Source organism: Staurois parvus, unplaced genomic scaffold (genome assembly GCF_062004578.1).
Source record: "Staurois parvus isolate SC_StPar_1 unplaced genomic scaffold, SC_StPar_1.0 ptg000052l, whole genome shotgun sequence".
NCBI lineage: Eukaryota > Metazoa > Chordata > Amphibia > Anura > Ranidae > Staurois > Staurois parvus.
Genome location: NW_028317848.1, coordinates 1,336,921 through 1,357,529, shown reverse-complemented (window position 1 = coordinate 1,357,529; position 20,609 = coordinate 1,336,921). Strand labels below are relative to the sequence as shown.

General features: G+C 39.4%; 1 protein-coding gene across 1 annotated transcript in view; it reads left to right on the top strand.

Moving 5' to 3' along the window:
* VPS13B (vacuolar protein sorting 13 homolog B) overlaps positions 1-20,609 on the top strand; it is a 1,305,797-nt gene that overhangs the window by 261,358 nt on the left and 1,023,830 nt on the right. The window contains exon 17 of the mRNA XM_089666424.1: positions 6,680-6,864. Coding sequence (XP_089522550.1) covers positions 6,680-6,864 — 185 coding nt within the window. The remainder of the gene's footprint in view (positions 1-6,679; positions 6,865-20,609) is intronic.

Genomic DNA, 20,609 nt, shown 5'->3' with positions numbered 1-20,609 from the left:
TACACAGTCTTGAGAAGCCTGCCAGACCTCAATGTTGCTAGCAGTTTGGTGCATTGGATTTTTTTAAATCTCATCTACTATTTATTGGATGATGATGAACACACATAACCACATAATTAAGGATAGGGATGTCAAAATGATATTAAACACAAAAATAAAATTGTAATATTGCAGTTTACTAATCCTTTAATGAAGGGACTGCATTCATTTTCTTTTTTTAGGCTGTTTTCCTCGATTTCCTTATCAAACTCCACCTGCAGTTACATTTAGCCATGACATTAAAGAAGTGCAGTTACATTTAGCCATGACATCAAAGAGGTGCAACATGATCAGCAGTTTTATTCTTCATTAAAGAGTATTTTACTCCAACATTTCAGATTTCTGATGTGTCTGTTGTAACATGTACTTGTGTTAAAAAATATCCTGTTCTCTTTGTATTGCTTCTTTTGTGTGAAATCCCTGGAGTCCCCCTGCTTTCCTATTCCAAACTGGCCACACTATGCATGAGGTCTCATCCATCCCAGTGTGGTCCATTTTCTGGCTGTGCTAGGAGCACAGCCTGTCTGTCCTCCATTGACCAGACTTGTGTCGACACCCCCCCTGCACAGCCATTCCCTGGGCCGATCAGTGTACTGCTTTTTCTCCACCTCACCCCTTCAAGCCTATTATGCAGCTAAGAACAGAGATAATGTGATCACATATGGGAAAAAAAAGTATGCGATAGAGATATATATAGACAGAGAGAGAGACACACACAAATGTTTTGCCTTTAATTTGTATTTAAAATTAATTGGGTTGCTTTACAAGGTGAGGGTTCATACTTTAAGTGGGGTGAATCCAGTTTCATAGACCAAAAACCATTACACAAAATCTCTAAAAATATTTTTTCAGAAAACAACATCCACGTGAGTAAAGAAACCTCTTTTAAAGAAAACATGGAGCCTGCCATCATTGACCTTCTCAAAAAAATGGGAGCTTCTTGGTGGTCTGTATCTTGATGTTGCTTAGTTACTGACTTGGAACAAGCAGATTAGAAATAAGTGATGTCAGAAATTATACGTTTTTTTTCTAGGCAGGGACCGAAGCCATTGAATCAGCATGACAGACAGAGAACAAGCAATAACTAGGAAGGGTCAACCTTGGTTTCCTATTTATCTACATCCCTTTACCTGTAGGCAGTCTAAAGCTAAATTCACATGGGAATGCAGAGCTGCCGGAGCGCTTTAGCACTCTAAGAGATCTCTGTTCCTGGCTTCAGTAGGGGACAGTGTGGTGAACGATTCAGCGCATCAAACGGCTCTCTGTTTTTATTTTTTGTTTGTTTTGTACAAGCATGTGAAGCATACAAAATGTACACTTCATAGCAATGTACAGCAGCTTAGTGTGCTGTGGTGCTGTACATTGCCATGCAATTCGACACAGTGCACTGCGTGTGCAGCATGTCTGAATTTTAGCGCAGCTCTAGGTTGCATTGTGGTGTGAATGGGAAACATAAAAAAAAATGTTTCCTGTGTGTTCTTGCTGTGACAGATGTTTTAGAATGCGGTAGAACATCTGTCACCGCAGTATGTATGAATTCAGTCTTAAGTAGTATCTTAAAAAATCATGTTGGGGTGAATGCCTATTTCACTCCAAACATCTCCAAAGTACGCCCCTTCCTAACCAATGACACTGCAAAGCTTCTAACTCACTCCCTGGTCATCTCTCGCCTTGACTACTGCAACTCCTTCCTCATTGAATTACCTTTACATAGGCTATTCCCCTCTTCAGACTATCATGAATGCTGCTGTCAGACTCATCCACCTTACCAACCATTCAGTGTCTGCTTCTCCTCTCTGCCAGTCCCTCCACTCTTCAGATCTCCCAACGAATTCAATTCAATATGCTAACAACTTACAAGCCATCCACAAATCTGCCCCCAGCCACATCACTACTCTAGTCTCAAAATACCAACCAAACCGTTCTCTTAGTTCCTTCCAGGACCTCCTGCTCTCTGGCTCCCTTGTCACTTTCTCTGATGCTTGCCTCCAGGATTTTTCCAGAATCTCTCTCTGCCCCAATCTGCCCGAACGTTTCCTACTATGTCTTCATTTAGACAATCCCTGAAAACCAATACCATCAGACAAGCCTTTCCTACCTCCACCTAATATCTGTACTTTTTCTCCATCAGCTCATCCCCACCTTTTGTATCACTCGACCCTCCCTTCTAGATTGTTAGCTCTAACAAGCCCTCTGTTTCCTACTGTATTAAATTGTATTGTAATTGTACTGTCTGCCCTCAAATTGTAAAGCACTGCGCATACTGTTGGCACTATATAAATCCTGTATAATAATAATAAACAGAGGCATTTTGTTTGGACATGGTCTAAAAAGATGGAATGGTCGGCTTTCCTTTAAGCACGTCCCGGCCGCCCTATAGCAAATTTACTGCTACAAGGCGGCACGGGTGCGAAAAATCACGTGTGTGTGTGTATATATATATATATATATATATATATATGTATGTATATATATGTGATTTTGCATTTCCGGGTAGGGGGCGAGTGTGAGCCCTACACACGCCGCCATTCGCTGCTGCGGCTGTCAATCACCGGGCCCCTGCCAGTAATTACTCGCTGGCGCCTGGTGATTTCCGAGGATCTCCGACAGAGAAGAGGACTGTTTTGTTTACTATACGTGTAAATAGTATATATACGTGATTATGCATTTCCGGGTAGGAGGCACGCACGAGCCCTACCCGCGCCGCCATTTGCGGCCATAACTGTCAATTACTGGTTCCCAAACGGTGACTACCCGCCGGGGCCCGGTGATTACCGAGAATCTCCGACGGGGAGGAGGACTGTTTTGTTTGCTAACAGTCCTGTTCCCTGTCAGCTTGGGCACACTGTTGTGGATGGCTGCTGTGCACAGTACAGCCATCCACAGCAGTGTGATTACAGTGAATCACACACATCCCGCCCCCTAGTAAAACACACCCAGCACACAGTTAACCCTTTGATCACCCCTCATGTTAACCCCTTCCTGCCCAGTGCCATTAGTACAGCGTCAGTCCTTTTTTTTTTTTAGCACTGATCACTGTATTGGTGTCACTGGGGATATCGGTGACCCCAAGCCAGTTCCCCCCAGTGTTTGAATGTCTGCCGCAGTCTCGCTATAAGTCGCTGATTGCCGCCATTACTAGTAAAAATGGAAAAAAAAAATCCCAGTATGTACACCACCATTTGTAAACGCTATAACTTTCATGTAAACCAATTAATTTGCACATATTGGAATTTTTTTTAGCAAAGGTATGTAGCAGAAATATTATTATTAAAAATATTGTGTTTTTTTTCTCAAAATTGTCTTTTTTTTTTATAGCGCAAAAGATAAAAAACACACAGGCTATCAAATACCACCGAAGGAAAGCTCAATTTGTGGGGAAAAAAAGGATGTACATTTAATTTGGGTTCAGCATTGCATGACCGTGCAATTGTCAGTTAAAGTAATGCAGCGCTGTAAAGCAAAATATGTCCTGGTCAGGAAGGGGGGTAAATCTTCAGGGGGGCAAGTGGTTAAAGTGTAATTTAAATGTTCAGATTTGTTATTTCAAATTTGAGTACACCTCTTTTTTGTTTTGGAGATCACGTGAAAGTGTTAGAACTTTCTTTAGGTTTTTATTGCTGTTTGTGTCCTTTTTGGGTAGCACCTAACTTTGATATTTGTTAGTAGGACAGGAATTCCCATTGGAAGATTCCCCCCTGCTTCCAGATTTTTCCTTCTGTTATTAGAAGAGGAAGAGAAATAAGGCTTCCCAGTGCATACAAAGACAACAGTAAAATTGCCAGAAATGTTAATTGTGTCCCTCTTTTTCGTTACTAAAGATTAAAAAGTAGAGCAGGCCATACTTTATGCAATTTCCTTCATCCTGTGGTTGAATGAAAGAAAATTGTTCCCCCCCCCCCATCAAACAGTGAGTGTTGATGGGAGAATCCCTCCCACAGCGCAATTGTGTTCTGCTGGTGGGGAGCACAGGGAGCCTTCCCCACCAGCTGAATACCATGATCACTATAGCTGTCGGCAATGATCAGGTGAAAAACAAACCCAACAGGCTTGTTGTACTGAAGTCGTTCGATAATCTGTTGTACTGAAGTCAGTCGCTTAAGTTTTGGTTGCAGTTCAACTTTATGACCCAATTTAGTTTGTCATCCTTTTTTGTTCTCTTTATTAAGTAAGCCGTTATGTTATTTACCTTCTACATTATCTTTGTGTTTGATTGCTATGCTTTTGATCCATAGGTTAGTTAAGGTGGCATAGCATCTCCATAAATAAACTCTTATGTAGAAACCGTTCTATAACAGTCTTGGGACCTCTTTCTTAAAAAAAAAAAAAAGAAAGAAAGTGTGTCAGAGTTATTGATGGCCTGGACAAAATTCAGTTTTGTGTCTTTGCATGACATCTGCACACAATGCCAGAAAATGATGTTTATTCCTCCTGACCGTTGCATTGTAGTAAATCTAAGTGATATGGTGTATAGCTTAGTATAAAGTTTACAGATGTTCGTATCCCTGTGGAGGAAATTCAGTCCATTTCACAAATGTATGCCAAGAATTCCAGTGTGAAGAATACGTTTTAGTTATAATTATTGAAGTGATGGTGTAGGGACCATGGGATCACAGGCTTCCTTGAGTTGTTATTAGGACATAGTGAGCCTCAGAAGAGCAGTTGCTGGCTGGACTGAGTAGCAGCATTTAACACTTATATGTTAAGAGTTCATCCAAAGGGAAGAGAGTTTAACAGGGATTTTCAATTTCAGCGGAAATTTGCTTCCTCCTTTTGACCCTTTCTTTAAGTACAATTGAATTGTCCATTCACTGGCAGTCTTCTGGATTCTTAACGCTGGGAGCCAAATTATTAGCTGCTGGTGTTACAGATCGACTATTATGAAATCAGTCTTTATGAGCACCATTTTATGTGCATGGTCAGGCATAGAAATATTGTTCTTTTGGGGGGGGGGGTCATGGGGATAACAATGCTGTAAGTATAATCTGCAGTGCAAGGCCAGATTTTATGACAGGCAAGGCCACTAAACCTTTCCACCACACCTTTCTATTGGTCGATCACTATATTCGGTAGCCAGTAGAAATGTACAAATGGCAGGAAGGGATAGGTATACTTTGTCATAACTTTAATTGTCATTTACATCCATCAGCCCATTCAGTCTGCCCTTCTTCCAAAACCCCCAGCCCAGAAAGTTGTAGAATTTGCTCCAGGTTAGTTTTTCTTTCAAATTTTCTTCAAAATATTTTGCTTTACCACTCAACCATACCTTAGTGGGTACTTGGTGTGGATTGCCAGAAAGTACTTGACTTACCCCAAAATCCAGTCTCATGATTAACTTTATTGAGCACAATGTTAAAGCTGTTCTAAATGAAACGCATCAGTTGGAGTTTGTGCAGGTTATGCTGTGATCAGCAAAGTTGATAAATCAGAAATTAAAATGCAGCAGCTACTTTCTTGAACTCTGTGTATTTGGCTGGGAAATCCACACCAGATGTGAAGTAGGCACATTACTGAGGTTCCTGGAGAGAGGTCTTTATTGTAGGTTGTATGTAAATCCATGTTGTAGATTGGTCATGTGACCACACCTATTACAGTCTAATTTTACAATGTGCTAGGTTTAGATTAAATGGTACACAAAAAGTATAGAGAACCTTTGCAGAATAAACTGTTAAATTGTAATCTGTTAGTCTAGCTGAATCAGAGTTGTCGGTTTCCTTACTGTATAGCACTCAGAAAAGCTTGATAACCATTTAAGTTCATGGTGCGATTTTAAAATGGCACTGAGACAGCAATTTGGTGCTTTATTAAAATTGAACAGCCCTTGCAGGTCCACACAGGCTTTAGCACTGGAACTGCCAGCTGTCAGTTCCATCTTGAATTGAGCACCAAGCCCAGGAATTGAGTTGCTCAGCTCCTGGGCTTTCATTACCAATATTGACCACTCCAAGGAATCTCTTTGTAACAACAATGTCTGTAAGCACAATTCTTCCGCATGTGATCTTGTGCCATTTCCTTTCAGTTCTGTCTTACATTCCCTTGTAGCAATAAAGCACTGCTAAAATGATCTGTTGTTTCTGGTTACAGCTCTGTTCAGCTAAATTCACTTCTGGGGACACAATCCTGTTCTCAACCATTCATAGAGGAAGTGCATTTTAGTATGCTCTTCTTGGCTACTTAGCTATGCTTCCACCCAGCATTTTTTTTTAATAGACCGTGCTTGCCCTGGTCTTTGCTGAATGGCTTGCTCAGCAACACCTAGCCTGTCTCCCTACATCTTCTCAATTCGGCTTCATGCTACTGGTGTGTGTTGTGGATGACATTCATTTCAGTAGAAAGCCTTTCCACAGCCTAGCAGTGTGTTGATGGGTTTTACATCAAAATAGATGAAGCTTGCAGTGCATATTTTTTATAGGCTGTAATGTGCCAATGAACTGTCCAGGCCAACAGATAGTCGTCTCACTTCCTTGCATCAAGACTAAATAGATAAATATGCACTTGAGTGGATACTGCCACAAAATAAAGCATCATTACAAATATCTTATAGTAGAACACAATACTTAATGGAAATACTGTATATATTGATTAGAAAACAGAAGTAATGTTTTTAACAGCTGTGCATATGCTTTTATCTCTTCTGCAGGACAAAGCGCACCCATGTTCCAGTCACAGAATACATTTTTGAACTTCCAAGTCTCACCATTCAAGCCACAAGAGCTCAAACTCTTCTTATTCAGGTGATTGGTCATAGTTGGTCATTCAACACAAACAGTTCTGGGTCCCCAGGTCTGAGTGAAGCACTGCTCAATGAAGTCTTCCCAACTACAGGTGAATTATTTTTTTTTTCAAGATAGCTGATTAAGTTTAAAAAGTTGCACCAATTGCATGCTATTGATTTGAGTTTTAAATTTATTTTTGATCACATACACACTCTCAGTACTTTCTGTATTTCACTCAGCATTCTTGCTCAATATCTTCTGCAAGAAAGTAATATTGGAGTACATGCCATAAAAGTATATGTATATTGTTTTTTATAGCTGTTTTATTCATAGCAATTTAAAAACTTGCACTGAGATTATGGGTGCATTAAACAAAACCTGTGTTGAGAGACATATAAGGGCTGCCATTGCTGCTCTCTTTAGGAAAATGCCACATATCTGGCTGCCATGCTGATTATTTGATGTCTTTTCTCACTGACAAGCATACGGTAAATTAAGTCAGAATGACGTCAAAACTCCTGCATGAATATTTGTTCCAAGATTTTGACTCTGAGAACTGAATTACCATGACATCCAGACAACTAATATTTTCAGAAACTGGTCAGAATGGATATCTCCATATTTTGAAGTGTGTTGGCACTGTCATGGGCTTTATGCTGAGAAAAGGGATATTCTGGCACTTAGTGATGCTTTATTTTCAGCCCTTATGTTAAAATGATGAGTAATTGAAATAAAAATGTGAAGCTTAAACACACTGCAATAAAGAGACCTGTCATCAGTTGTGAACACTTGATTGTTTTGTAGCATAATGCCACTTAAAGAATCTTCACATCCAGCATACTTCCGAGAGTGCCTGATTCCAGTGTTACCTGCAGTGCACCGTGATTTTGCCTGCTGGCCTTTAATCTGTACTGTGTACTGTTTTTACGTAGGGTTGGAGGGTTGAACCACAGCCCACAATGGAGAACACAGGCATTCTACACCCCTGAAAGTGTTTCAGGTGTTAGGATTCTTCTGATATTTTGACAGTAGAAGACCTGAAAGTGTAAGGAAGAACGAATGTAGTGAACAGATGTCTAACTTTTTTATTTTTTTCATAGCGCTGACACCTAATCCATTGATTAGAACTATTTACATCAGTCCTTGCCTTGAAAAGGAACTTAGTTTAATTTCCCTGCCACTGCAATACTGCAATGCGTGCATAGCGGGTTAATTTGGATGTACACAGATAAAATACCAGGTCATTTTTGTACTCTGGGAGAAAACTAAAGAAGTTAGAGGAAACCCATGAAGAACAAAGAAATTCTGTGCACATGTTGGAGGGAATTCAATAAAGTCCTTACAACACCTTTCTGAAAGTATTGCTCTTTAAAAGGTCTTACACCAGATTTAAAAAGTTCCTGCCACCAGTGGCAGATTTAGTTTGTTCTTAACAGTGTCACTTTTACAAAGTAGTGCTATGGCTCCACCAAATTAAAAAAGAATTTGCTTCATTTCGTAGATAATGAAACCGGAGGTAGTTAAGACCAGCTCTAAGTTGGCTTACAGAGACTGTCACCCACTGCTACCCCTTCTCTTTGCCACCTGTCACTGGTTGTCAGAGACACTGTTGATTTAACAAACTGACAGACTCCTAGCAACCAGTGAGGCTGACAGTGGGCAGAGCCTGATGGGGAATATGAGGGATTAGTGCCCCATGAGATCCACACTCTGCTTGTGATTGACAGCAGGGAATGGGTAGAATATATAGCCAATAGCAGGCTGTCTATTGCCTAAGGAATCAGCCCACTGCCTGCTGTTAGTTTCAGTAGATGTAGACTTAATGGGTAATCAGTGTCTGTGAATCTTCTTCAGGCTCTGTCCACTTAGCAGAGGTAGGTCAACGGTACTAAGTATGGAGTGTTTTTTTTAAACTTGGCCTCAGTGCACCCGTTGCTTGCCCCAAATTGATTCACCCATTGCCCACATGCTTTGTTGTGCAAAGTCATGTCAAAATTAAAAAAAATGCTGAGAGCATTTTGCCACCCTGCTGCCTAGATTTCAGGTTGGTGTGTACCAGGATACTGCATTAAAGATAATAGGATGTGCAAGTTTGAGGGCCATTGACTGTAGAAGATGCATACTTTTTATTGCTGCATTAGTATTTGTGTGTGCCTAGAAAAAAAGCAATCCAGAGTGGAAAAAAAGTAATATTAGCTGACTGTTTTAACTGGAATAAACAGGGAGTACATTGGGTTAAGTGGAGCTCCAAAGAAATAAATATTTCAAGTGTTTTAGAGGCCCAGTGCAGAGAATGTAAAGTGTCGGAAAACCTTTGATTAGCCGGTTAATTGACCCAGAAATATTATGCAGAAAACAGCAGACGTGTGAACGAAACAATAAAACGTAATTGGTGCCCAGCAGGCGGTATTTGATGGACATATTTATGGGTTTATGTACCCTAATGCCGCAAGTTCGCTCTATCCAAATCCATCTTGAAAAGTGTGACTTTTTAATTTTCCCTCTTGGGGTATTAAATAAAAGGAATGCAAATGTATCTCTCTTTTCATTTTTATTTTGTTTTATTGGCCATAATTTTAATTAGCAAATCTAAATAAAATATTTGTAAAGAGATGGAGGCCTGTTTTATTTATAAGTGAAGGAAGGCATCAGCTTTGACTCTAATAAATTATGTTTTCATAGCATAAATATGCAGTAAAATACACGAGAAAAGCAAATTTCATGGTACATACACACTTTCAATGCATTTATATGCTTTAGAATAATGTATAAATTTGTACTTGCTTGATACTTGTGGACAGGTTTTGATGAAAAGCAACCCACCCTATACCCTCCTCACACATTTTAACAAAACAGACTTGCCTAACATTGTTTGGCTTTGCCCAGGGCCTTGTTACTGCTCTTGGCTCCTCTCCTCCATAATTCAACCCCTTACTCCTTACCTCCCTGAAAACATTGCCTGTGCACTGTGCCACTATTGGAATTGTGCTTTTTTCCAAATTGCAGGCCTGGACAAATCTCACCCAGAACTTTAGCCAGATTTTTAAGCTTAATTTCACCTTTGAAGACAGATAATAAATGCACGCACATTTGTAGAGTTTTGTTTTTTTATTAATGTAAATGAACTAGCAAAGCATTGCAACTGATGCACAGGAATCTGCAGACTCTCCCTCCTACTCCTTGTCCATACTAAAAGGATAAGTTCACCTTCGGAACATATTTCACCTGTTTTTAGGGTGTTCCAGCATCTGCAGCCTCTCCCCCATCCCAGTGACAGCGGGCGAGGGATCCTCTCCCTGTACCCGCTGTCACCATATGAAAATAACTCGGCTGTGTGGGGCTCTGCCTATGAGGCCGCTAATCGGATTGCCCATGTGAAATGGGTTTTGCTCTTTTTGCATATCAAACATTTGCACAAAGAAATGCATGCATGTTACAAGTAAAAATTATTACAGGTAAAATTAATTAGCCCTTTTTCTATTTTTAACCCTGATGAAGGGGACCTTTTGTACTACTGAAATGTGTTTTAATATTTCTAAGCACTTCTTATTATAATGTTTCTGTAGATAGATGTAAGGGAACTTACACTTTAAGGAGCAAGTTCAGGCAGATAAAAAATGCCATTTAGTGAAGTTATGTATCAATTAGAAATCATAAAATGCGTAGCATATACAGTCACCGGACACTTTATTAGGTACACCTCAGTAGTACTGGGTTGGATCCCTTTTTGCCTTCAGAAGTGCCTTAATTCTTCATGGCATAGATTCAACAAGGTGTTGTAAACATTCCTCAGAGATTTTGGTCCATATTGAAATGATAGCATCACACAGTTTGTGGCAGATTTTTCGGCTTTACATCCACGATGCAAATCTCCCGTTCCACCATTCCAAGGGTGGTCTATTGAATTGAGATCTGGTGACTGTGGAGGCCATTAGAGTACAGTGAACTTACTGTCATGTTCAAGAAACCAGTTTGAGATGATTTGAGCTTTGTGACATGGTGCATTATCCTGCTCGAAGTAGCCATCAGAAAATGGGTACACTGTAGTCATAAAGGGATGGACATGGTCAGCAACAACACTCAGGTAGGCATTTAAATGATGCTCAGTTGGTATTAAGGGGCCCAAAGTGTGCAAGAAAATATCCCCCACACCTTTACACCACCACCACCAGCCTGAACTGTTAATACGATCCAGGATGGATCCATGCTTTCATATTGTTTACGGCAAATTCTGATCCTACCATCTGAATGTTCCCTGCTGAAATCAAGACTCATCAGACCAGAAACGTTTTTCCAATCTTCTATTGTTCAGTTTTTGTGAGGTGAGCCTGTGTGGATTGTAGCCTCTGTTTTCTGTTCAACGGGTGACAGGAGTGCCACCCGTTGTGGTCTTCTTTTTTTTATTATTAAATGTTTTAGAGAGAAGAAAACATACATGGCATACATAGTTCCCAATGCACAATCCAGGCACATATAGATGCAAAACATAAAACAATAACAGGATCAGTTAAAGTACAAGAACCTCCAGAAAGATACACCAAGATGGGCCTCTGGTGTTATCAATGCACAGTAGATGATCGGATCTTGACATTGAGAGTGTACTGACATATAAGGAGCAGAAGAAAACTCAAGTCGCCTTGATGAGTGGATCCTAACAGTTTGAATACAAGGTATCCCGTGATTTAAAAGAAAAAAAACCCATAAGAAACAAAAAGAAAAGAAAGAGGGGAGGAGTGCCGCAACTGTCCAGAACTCTAGCAGTGACCCAAAAACTTAGGTGTAAACAGAGTCATTGTCAGTCTATTCAGGGTGGGTCTTCCTTAAGATGCCATAACTCCCATATTTGGTTATGGACCTCCAGTTTATCATAAAGCATAGCCGTCAGTTTTTCCATAAGTTCTGCATGTTTGATTTTAGCATACAAGGCTGCAGTGGTTGTCGGGGTAGTTTTTTTCAGTTGAGTGCTATGAGGCACTTTGCTGCTGTAAGCAGATGATGTAGCAAATTTTTATAGGGTTTAGCAAGCTTTGGAGAGGCCAAATCCAACAAGAAAATGTTTTGAGTAAATGAGATGGGTACTTCAAAAAGATGTTCGGTGTGGTCTTCTGCTGCTGTAGCCCATCTGCTTAAAGGTTCAACGTGTGTTTAGAGATGGTATTCTAGTTACCTTGGTTGTAAAGAGTGGTTATTTGAGTTACTGTTGCCTTTCTATCATCACAAACCAGTCTGCCCATTCTCCTCTGATATCAACAAGGCATTTTCGTCCGCACAACTGCCGCTCACTGGGTATTTTCTCTTTTTCGGACCATTCTCCATTAACTCTAGAGATGGTTGTGCATAAAAATCCCAGTAGATTGACCATTTTTTAAATACTCAGACCAGCCCATCTTGCACCAACAACCATGCCATGTTCAGTTTCATTTAAATCCTCTTTCTTCCCCATTCTGCTTCTCGGTTTGAACTTTAGCAAGTCATCTTCACCATGTCTGATGTCTAAATGCATTGAGTTACTGCCATGTGATTGGCTGATTAGCAATTTGTGTTACCCAGCAATTGAACAGGTGTACCTAATAAAGAGGCCGGTGAGTGTATAGTAGGGCTGATTTGGTTGCATGCAAATAAGCTACCAGTATGTTAACAACAAGAGGAACTCCAAAAAGAACAGAGAAGTGCAGCAGAAATAATGCACTGGGTGAAAATAGATCTCAGAACCTTAGAGATGCAGGGCTAGAGAGTTTTTAGCCATAGTACTGCCTAGATTCTAAGCAAGTATGCACAAAGATACTAAACAGGAGATCTGAGAATCTGCGTTAATGAGGACATGTTGTAACTTTTTAATTTTGTTTTTTATGTTGTGTGTGCCTAGAAGGAAAGAATTTCAGAGTAAATGAAAGTTATGTAGGAGCATATTAGAAAAAAGAGAGATTTTAACCACTAAACCTTCAGTATTTTCAATATCACTTACAAATGGATTAAGTAGAACATGATCTAATGCAAAGTTTTGTAGAACACCACTAGTGACTGTCATTATGAATGAACCCCATTTGCCACCAGATCTATCTATCTATCTATCTATCTATCTATCTATCTATCTATCTATCTATCTATCTATCTATCTATCCTTTGACTGCACATCCACTGAAACACTCAAGGGTTATGTCATAGCTTGTACTACTTTATGAAATAGTCACTAAGAACTATATCAAATGCTTTGCTAAAATTAGGACAGGCTATGTCCATAGCACCCTCATGGTAAAAAAAAACATTTGTGACCATAGTCAAATATGCATGATTAGTTTAACATTATCAGTTCTCAGCAGGCTTGCTGCTTTAAGTCTAATAAGTTGTATAATTTTAAATTATCATTTTTTTCAATCATAAATAATTACTTTTACAACTAGAGAAATTAAGCTTTTTTGCCTTCTTGTATCCTCCTTGTATATATGTACATCATTAGAAAAACTGATTTGCTCAAATTAGTCATTCTAAACTGTTGTATATATGTTTAAGAACCTACAAATTAATGAATAATGATCACATTCACATATATTTCTAAACTAGCCAGTTTTTCTAAAAAGCCTTTATAAATTACAAAGGACAGGCTGCCAGTTTGCAGTAACTAAAGGCTAGAGATAAGCATGCAAACAAATACTTGCTATTACCAAGTAGATACTGCTAAATAGGTGGAACAAACAACTCTCTATTGTGCAAACTACACAATATACATGTAGTAGAAATTAACCTTTCATGACTGCACTGTGCTCTGATGTTTGCCAGTTGATTGCTTTTCCATGCTGTTTTTTTTAGCTTATACAATAAATAGGCATTTGTTCCATCATTTAGTGATTAGATGCACGCAGACCTGTCCAATCCCCTCACTGTTGGTCCCCAACTATGATGAGCAGCTTTTCCGACAAATGAGGAGGCATGGGAGAGGGCAGTTATAAGCTTGAATTCCATTTCTAAAGTTGGTATTTGCATAATAGGGTTCTTGATTTTGGGGGTTCCCATGCACTCTAGAGACCATTTACATCTCAAATTATGATTTCACTTTATGTAAGCTGAGTACATATTTGTTTTAAAGGACTGATTTTCTGGGACTCTCACAAATGTATCAGTTTTCCTAAGTGCAATTGTTGCATTTTGTATCAACTCTATTTTGTTTTGTATTATCTTACCTTTTTTTTAGGCTAAAATTGCTTCTTTGTGAATGTTTGCACTCAGACCTCCTTTGGGCCACCTTGCAGTAAACCGGGCTTTCTACTGCTTTTTCGACTAAGATCATGATCTTATACTCTTTGCCCATTTCCAGGATCCATGTCAATGGTCTCCTTTCTGATTCAACCCTTATCCCTAATGGGACCTGTTAGGGCTGCCCTCTCCCTATATATTTTGGCGATGCAGCACCTGGCCAATGTGCTCTGTATGAATAGTTAAATTCAGAGCTTATTCATTACTCATAAATTAAAATTGTTCACTGGCGACATACTCTTATTCATGACTAAACCCAGGATTGTCTTCCCTATGTTGCTTAAAGGGCTGCAACTATTTTTTTTTAGTAATTGTGAGGGTAATGCAACCAATTCGAAAAATAAGAGTTTTTTTTTTTAGGGTCCTCTGAACAGATCTATGTGTGACATTCTTTCCCCTTTAAAGAGGTTCATGATTCTATTTTTTATCTCAGGGTCTGTAATGCTGCAAACTCAGAGAAACTCTATGATCCCAGTTACCTGCCTTTCCTGTTTGCTACCCATCAAACGCTGAACTTATGGTTTCGTAGGAAGCATTCAGGTTCAGACAGGATCTCCCTCTGAGGTGGACGTCTTCCCATGCTTCTTTTACCTATCTCAAATAGGTACTCCTCCCTTCCCCACTTCTACATCCTCAATCCTCTGCTAGTTTGTCATGATACTCTAGTTAAATGTAAACGGATGGTGGAAGTGGCTTGCTCCATGTGGGCCTTTACCATGCAGAAACTGTTCTTAGCTATATTTTTTATATAGTTCTCCCATAATTTTACCAATCTTTGGATGTGCATAGAGAGACACACTACGCCCACTTACATCCTTTCCTTAGATTTGCCTGGCTTTTAGACCACTCTCTTCAGTCTCAACTCCTCCCCCTTGTTTAATCCCCTTGCTGGGAATATGGGATCATATGATACGTGCATACAGCATTAGTGAACAAACTGCATTATGCAGGCCAAGGAACACACCAGACAGATCAGGGATAAAGTTGTGGGGAGGTTTAAAGCAGGTTTAGGTTATAAAAAATATCCCAAGCTTTGAACACCTCAGGGAGCACTGTTCAATCCATCATCAAAAAATGGAAAGAGTATGGCACAACTGCAAACCTACCAAGACATGGCTGCCCACCTAAACTGACAGGCCTGGCAAAGAGAACAGTAATCGGAGAAGCAGCCAAGAGGCCATGGTAACTCTGGAGGAGCTACAGACATCCACAGCTCAGGTGGGGGAATCTGTCCACAGGGCAACTATTAGTCGTACACTCCACAAATCTGGCCTTTATGGAAGAGTGGCAAGAAAAAAGCCATTGTTGAAAGAAAGCCATAAGAAGTCCTGTTTGCAGTTTGCGAGAGGCCACGTGGGGACACAGCAAACGTGGAAGAAAGTGCTCTGGTCAGATGAGACCAAAATTTTACTCTTTGGCCTAAAAGCAAAACGCTATATGTGGCAGAAAACTCACACTGCATATCACCCTGAACACACTATCCCACCATGAAACATGGGGGTGGCAGCATCATGTTGTGGGGATGTTTTTCTTCAGCAGGGGTAAGGAAACTGGTCAGAGTTGATGGGAAGATGGATGGAGCTAAATACAGGACAATCTTAGAGGAAAACCTGTTAGTTTGCAAAAGACTTGAGAATGGGGCAGAGGTTCACCTTCCAGCAGGACAACGACCCAAAACATACAGCCAGAGTTACAATGGAATGGTTTAGATCAACGCATGTTCATGTGTTAGAATGGCCCAGTCAAAGTCCAGACCTAAATCCAATTGAGAATCTGTGGAAAGACTTGAAAATTGCTGTTCACAGACGCTCTCCATCCAATCTGACAGAGCTTGAGTTATTTTGCAAAGAAAAATGGGCAAACGTTTCACTCTCTAGACGTCCAAAGCTAATAGAAACATACTTAAAAGACTTGCAGCTATGACTGCAGCAAAAGGTGGTTCTACAAAGTATTGACTCGGTGGCTGAATACAAATGCACGCCACGCTTTTCACATATTTATTTGTAAAAAATGTTTAAAGCCATATATTATTTTTACTTTTATTGGAAAATTTAAAGGGGTATTAATATTTATTTAAGGCACTGTGTATATGTGTATGTATGTATGTATGTGTATATATATATATATATATATATATATATATATATATATATATATATGTATATATATATATATATGTGTATGTGTGTATATATACACACACAGCGGGTAAAATAAGTATTGAACACATCGCCATTTTTCTCAGTAAATATATTTCTTAAGGTGCTATTAACATGAAATTTTCACCACATGGCTGTAACAGCCCATGCACTCCACACATACAAAGAAACCTAAACAAATAAGTCAGAAATTAAGTTATGTGTAATGAAATGGAATGACACAGGGAAATAGTATTGAACACATGAAGTAAGGGTGGTGCAAAAGGCATGGAAAGCCAAAACACCAAATCTATCAGCAATTAGAAAGCAACCCTGCCCCTTCTTAGTGCAAATTAATATCAACTGGTGGCCTATAAAAAGGTGTCTCATTACCAAGAAACATCTCATGATGGGTAAAAGCAAAGAGTTCTCTCAAGACCTTTGCAACCTTATTGTTGCAAAACATACTGATGGCATTGGTAACAGAAGGATTTCTAAACTTCTGAATGTTCCACTGAACACTGTTGGAGCCATGATCCAGAAGTGGAAAGAACATCATCTCACCATAATCCGTCCACGAGCAGGTGCTTTTTTTGCAAGATGTCTGACAGATGAATGAAACGTTTGACCAGAAGAGTTGTCCAATAGCCAAGGACCACTTGTGGAGAGCTTCAGAAAGACCTGGAGTTAGCAGGTACAATTGTTTCAAAGAAAGCAAGTAATGCACTCAACTGCCATGGCATGTATGTATGCTCACCATGCAAGACTCCATTGCTGAAGAAAAAGCATGTTGCAGCTCATTTAAAGTTTGCTGCACAACATTTAGACAAGCCTATGAAATACTTGGAGAATATAGTCTAGTCATACGAGACCAAAATTGATCTCTTTGGAGGCCATAATACACACCATGTTTGGAGGTCATATTGCACTGCACATCACCCCACAAACACCATACCAGCAGTGAAGTTTGGAGGTGGGAACATCATGGTGTTGGGCTGTTTTTCAACATACGGTACTGGCAAACTTCATATCATTTAAGGAATGATGAATGGAAAAATATGCCAAGACATTCTTGATAATAATCTGCTGACAGCCACCAGGATGATGACGATAAAACAAGAGCAGACATTTCATCAAGACAATGATCCCAAATACAAAGCCAAGGAAACTTTCAAATGGTTTCAAAGAAAGAAAATAGAACTGCTAGAATTGCCCAGCAAATCACTTCACTTGAATCCAATAGAAAATCAATGGAAAGAACTAAAGATCAGAGTTCATAGAAGAGGCACACGGAACCTTCAAGGTTTGAAGACTGTGTGGAAGAATGGGCCAAAATTACACCTGAGCAATACGACTAGTTTTTCCATACAGGAGGCGTCTTGAAGCTGTCATCACCAACAAAGGATATTGTATGAAGTATTAAATACATTTCAGTAAGCTTGTTCAATACCTTTTCCCTGCGTCATTCCATTTTATTACACATAACTTAATTTCTGAACTTATTTGTTTTGGTTTCTTTATATGTATGGATTGCATTGGTTGTTGCCAACATGTGGTGAAAGTTTCTTGTCAATAGCATCTTTAGAAATATATTTACTGAGAAAAATGGTGATGTGTTCAATACCTTTTTTACCTGCTGTATATAACTGTGAAAAAATACTAGAATACCTAAGTAGACAAATGTTTTTATGTTTTTTCTGGAGAAAAATATTTTTTCCCTTGTCAGAAGTTTGTAGTGTGCAGGAGTGTAAATGACAACAGAAGGGGATGCATTCAGTCTAATTCTGCAGGAAATAAGAAGTTTGACAAGGAAGAGTTTATTACATGAAATACCATTCATGTAGTTAACATACTTCAATGTCCCTGCAGGCCGCACAAAAAGGCAAATGAAGAAATGTAACGCAGAACATGTACAAAACATTCGTAATGGTTACAGACAACAAAGCGTCTCCCTGCAGTTCAGAGCGGCACATGGAAGGGACCCCTCAGGTCTTAAATTCTAGGGAGTAGATAGAGTTTATCCCTCCTGGAGAGAATCCAGTTGTGTAAGGGATCTATCCAGGAGGAGAAACTAAATGGATTTATTGGTTGAAATCCCTTTCTATGGGGGGAGTTGAATAGAGAGCTGGACATAAGTTGCTTTATTAGTGATTATTAATTTTGGTTAAACTATAAGTAAGGGTAGTAGATATGAATTTTTCCAACCTGGAGTATTAATAAGTATTAACAAATATTAATTTTCATTAATGAATTTTAATTTTGTTGGTTTTCATTAATATTGATTTTAAACCCATTTAGATTTTAATTTGTTACTATTATTTAGTTGGTATTTTTTATCCAGTTGTTGTTGTATGTAAATTGTTTATGCTCACTAGTATGTATATTGATACATTTATGCTAGTCAGTGTGGTAGAGGTCCGCTTTAACTTTGCCCTGTGGTTGGTGTGTTGTAATGCAAGTTGTGAGCACCGACATTTGAGCAGTAGTTTTTCCTGCGCAGGCGAGCATAAATGAAGGGCTGCCAAGCCATACAGCCAATCCCTTGGACAAAGTTGTATGGCAACTGGAAGTGACTCATGCAGTACCGGAGGTGACAGAGGGCTAGGGGTTGGGTGGGACGCCAAGATCATCGGCATACACAAGCTAGTATCTGAGCACTAAGTGGCTTTACACTAAGAATTTTATGAAACATGGAATGTTATTAAGGCGTTATTACCTCTAGTCTTGTGCATAGTTTTTTTAAGCAAAGAAAGATGAATACAGTGGGTATAGAAAAAAATCACCCACCTTTTAAAATAATCCCATTTTGTTGCTTTGCAGCCTGAAATGAAGACACACACCATTTTTGTTTTGTTCAGGTCTATATACTCAACTTATAACATCCAGGTGAAAGAATACAAACATGCCAGAAAAAAATTCAAACCAGAATCACTGAGTTGGAAATTTGTTCACACCTCCTAAAAATGATTTGTAAACTCAATCAGGTGTAGCTAATCACCTTCTCAATGGCACACAAAGCCATTTGACTTTCAACTGTGATGAGCTGTTGTCATTTTGTTTAGCTCAGCATGGGGCATTTCAGTCCCTGGTAGTGCAACTGAAACAAAAAATCAACTATGGGTGGCAAGACACTGTCAAAAAATCTCCAGGATAATGTTGTGGACAGGCACAAGTCAGGAGATGGATACAAAAAAAATTTCAAAAGCTTTATCAATGCCTGGAAGCACAGAGAATTCTATTATTAAGTGGTGGAAGGTATTTGGTGCAACACATACCCTCCATGAATCAGGATGTCACTCCAAACTTGATGAAAGAGCCAAGAGGAAACCGGTCAGAGAAGGTACCAAAAGGCCTACATCAACTTTGAAGCAGTCGCAGGAATTGATGACAAGGAATGGTCATTGTGTGCATGTGACAACAATATCACAAATTTTCCACAAATGTGGCTTGTAAGGGAGGGTTGCAAGAAAAAAGCCACCGCTCAAGAAAAGCCACATGCATTCACGACTGAGCTTTGCCAAAATGCACCTTGAAGATTCTGACGACACATGGAAAACCATCTTATGCTCAGATGAGGCTAAAAATGAATCATTTGGCCTCAACACTAAATGATATGTCTGGTAGAAATCCAATACAGCTCACTATCCAAATAACACAATTCCTATGGTAAAGCATGGAGGTGATAATATCCTGTTATGGGGGTGTTTCTCTGCAGCAGGGACTGGAGAACCTGTCAGGATAGAAGGAAAAATAGATGGGGTAAAATACCATCAAATTCTTGAGGAAAATCTGCTGCCTTCTGCCAAAAAGATTTCAATGGGAAGAAGGTTTACCATCCAACATAATAATGACCCAAAGCACACAGCAAAATGACCACACAGTGGTTGAAGGAAAAAAAGGTTAATATCTTTGCATGGCCTAGTCAGAGCCTCGACTTAAACCCCATTGAAAATCTGTGGAATGACTTGAAGACTGCAGTCAACAGTCACCATCAAATTTAACTGAATTTGAGCAGTTCTGCAAAGAAGAGTGGGCAAACATTGCAAAGTCTAGATGTGCAAAGTCAGTAAAGACATATCCCAACAGTCTAAAGGCTGTAATTAGAGCAAAAGGTGGTTCAACAAAATATTGACTCAAGGGGGTGATCCTTTTTCAAGGAGGGTGATTCTGTTATTTTTCTGCCATGCTGGTGTCATATCTTTCAATTGGATGTTATAAGTTGTACTGAGCAAATAGAGCTGGATAAAACGGTCTTCATTTCAGGCTGCAAATCAACAAAATGTGATTATTTTAAAGGGGGGTGGTGATTCTTTTTTATTCCCACTGTAAATAGTGTGTTTAGCGTTACTGCACTATTATGGATTTTCTTTTTTTTCTTGTGGCGGAGTGCATCTGTTGAATGGAGGAAGCTCAGATGACGAAATTAGATTCTTAGAAGCGGTGCATTTAAATAGAAAGCATATTA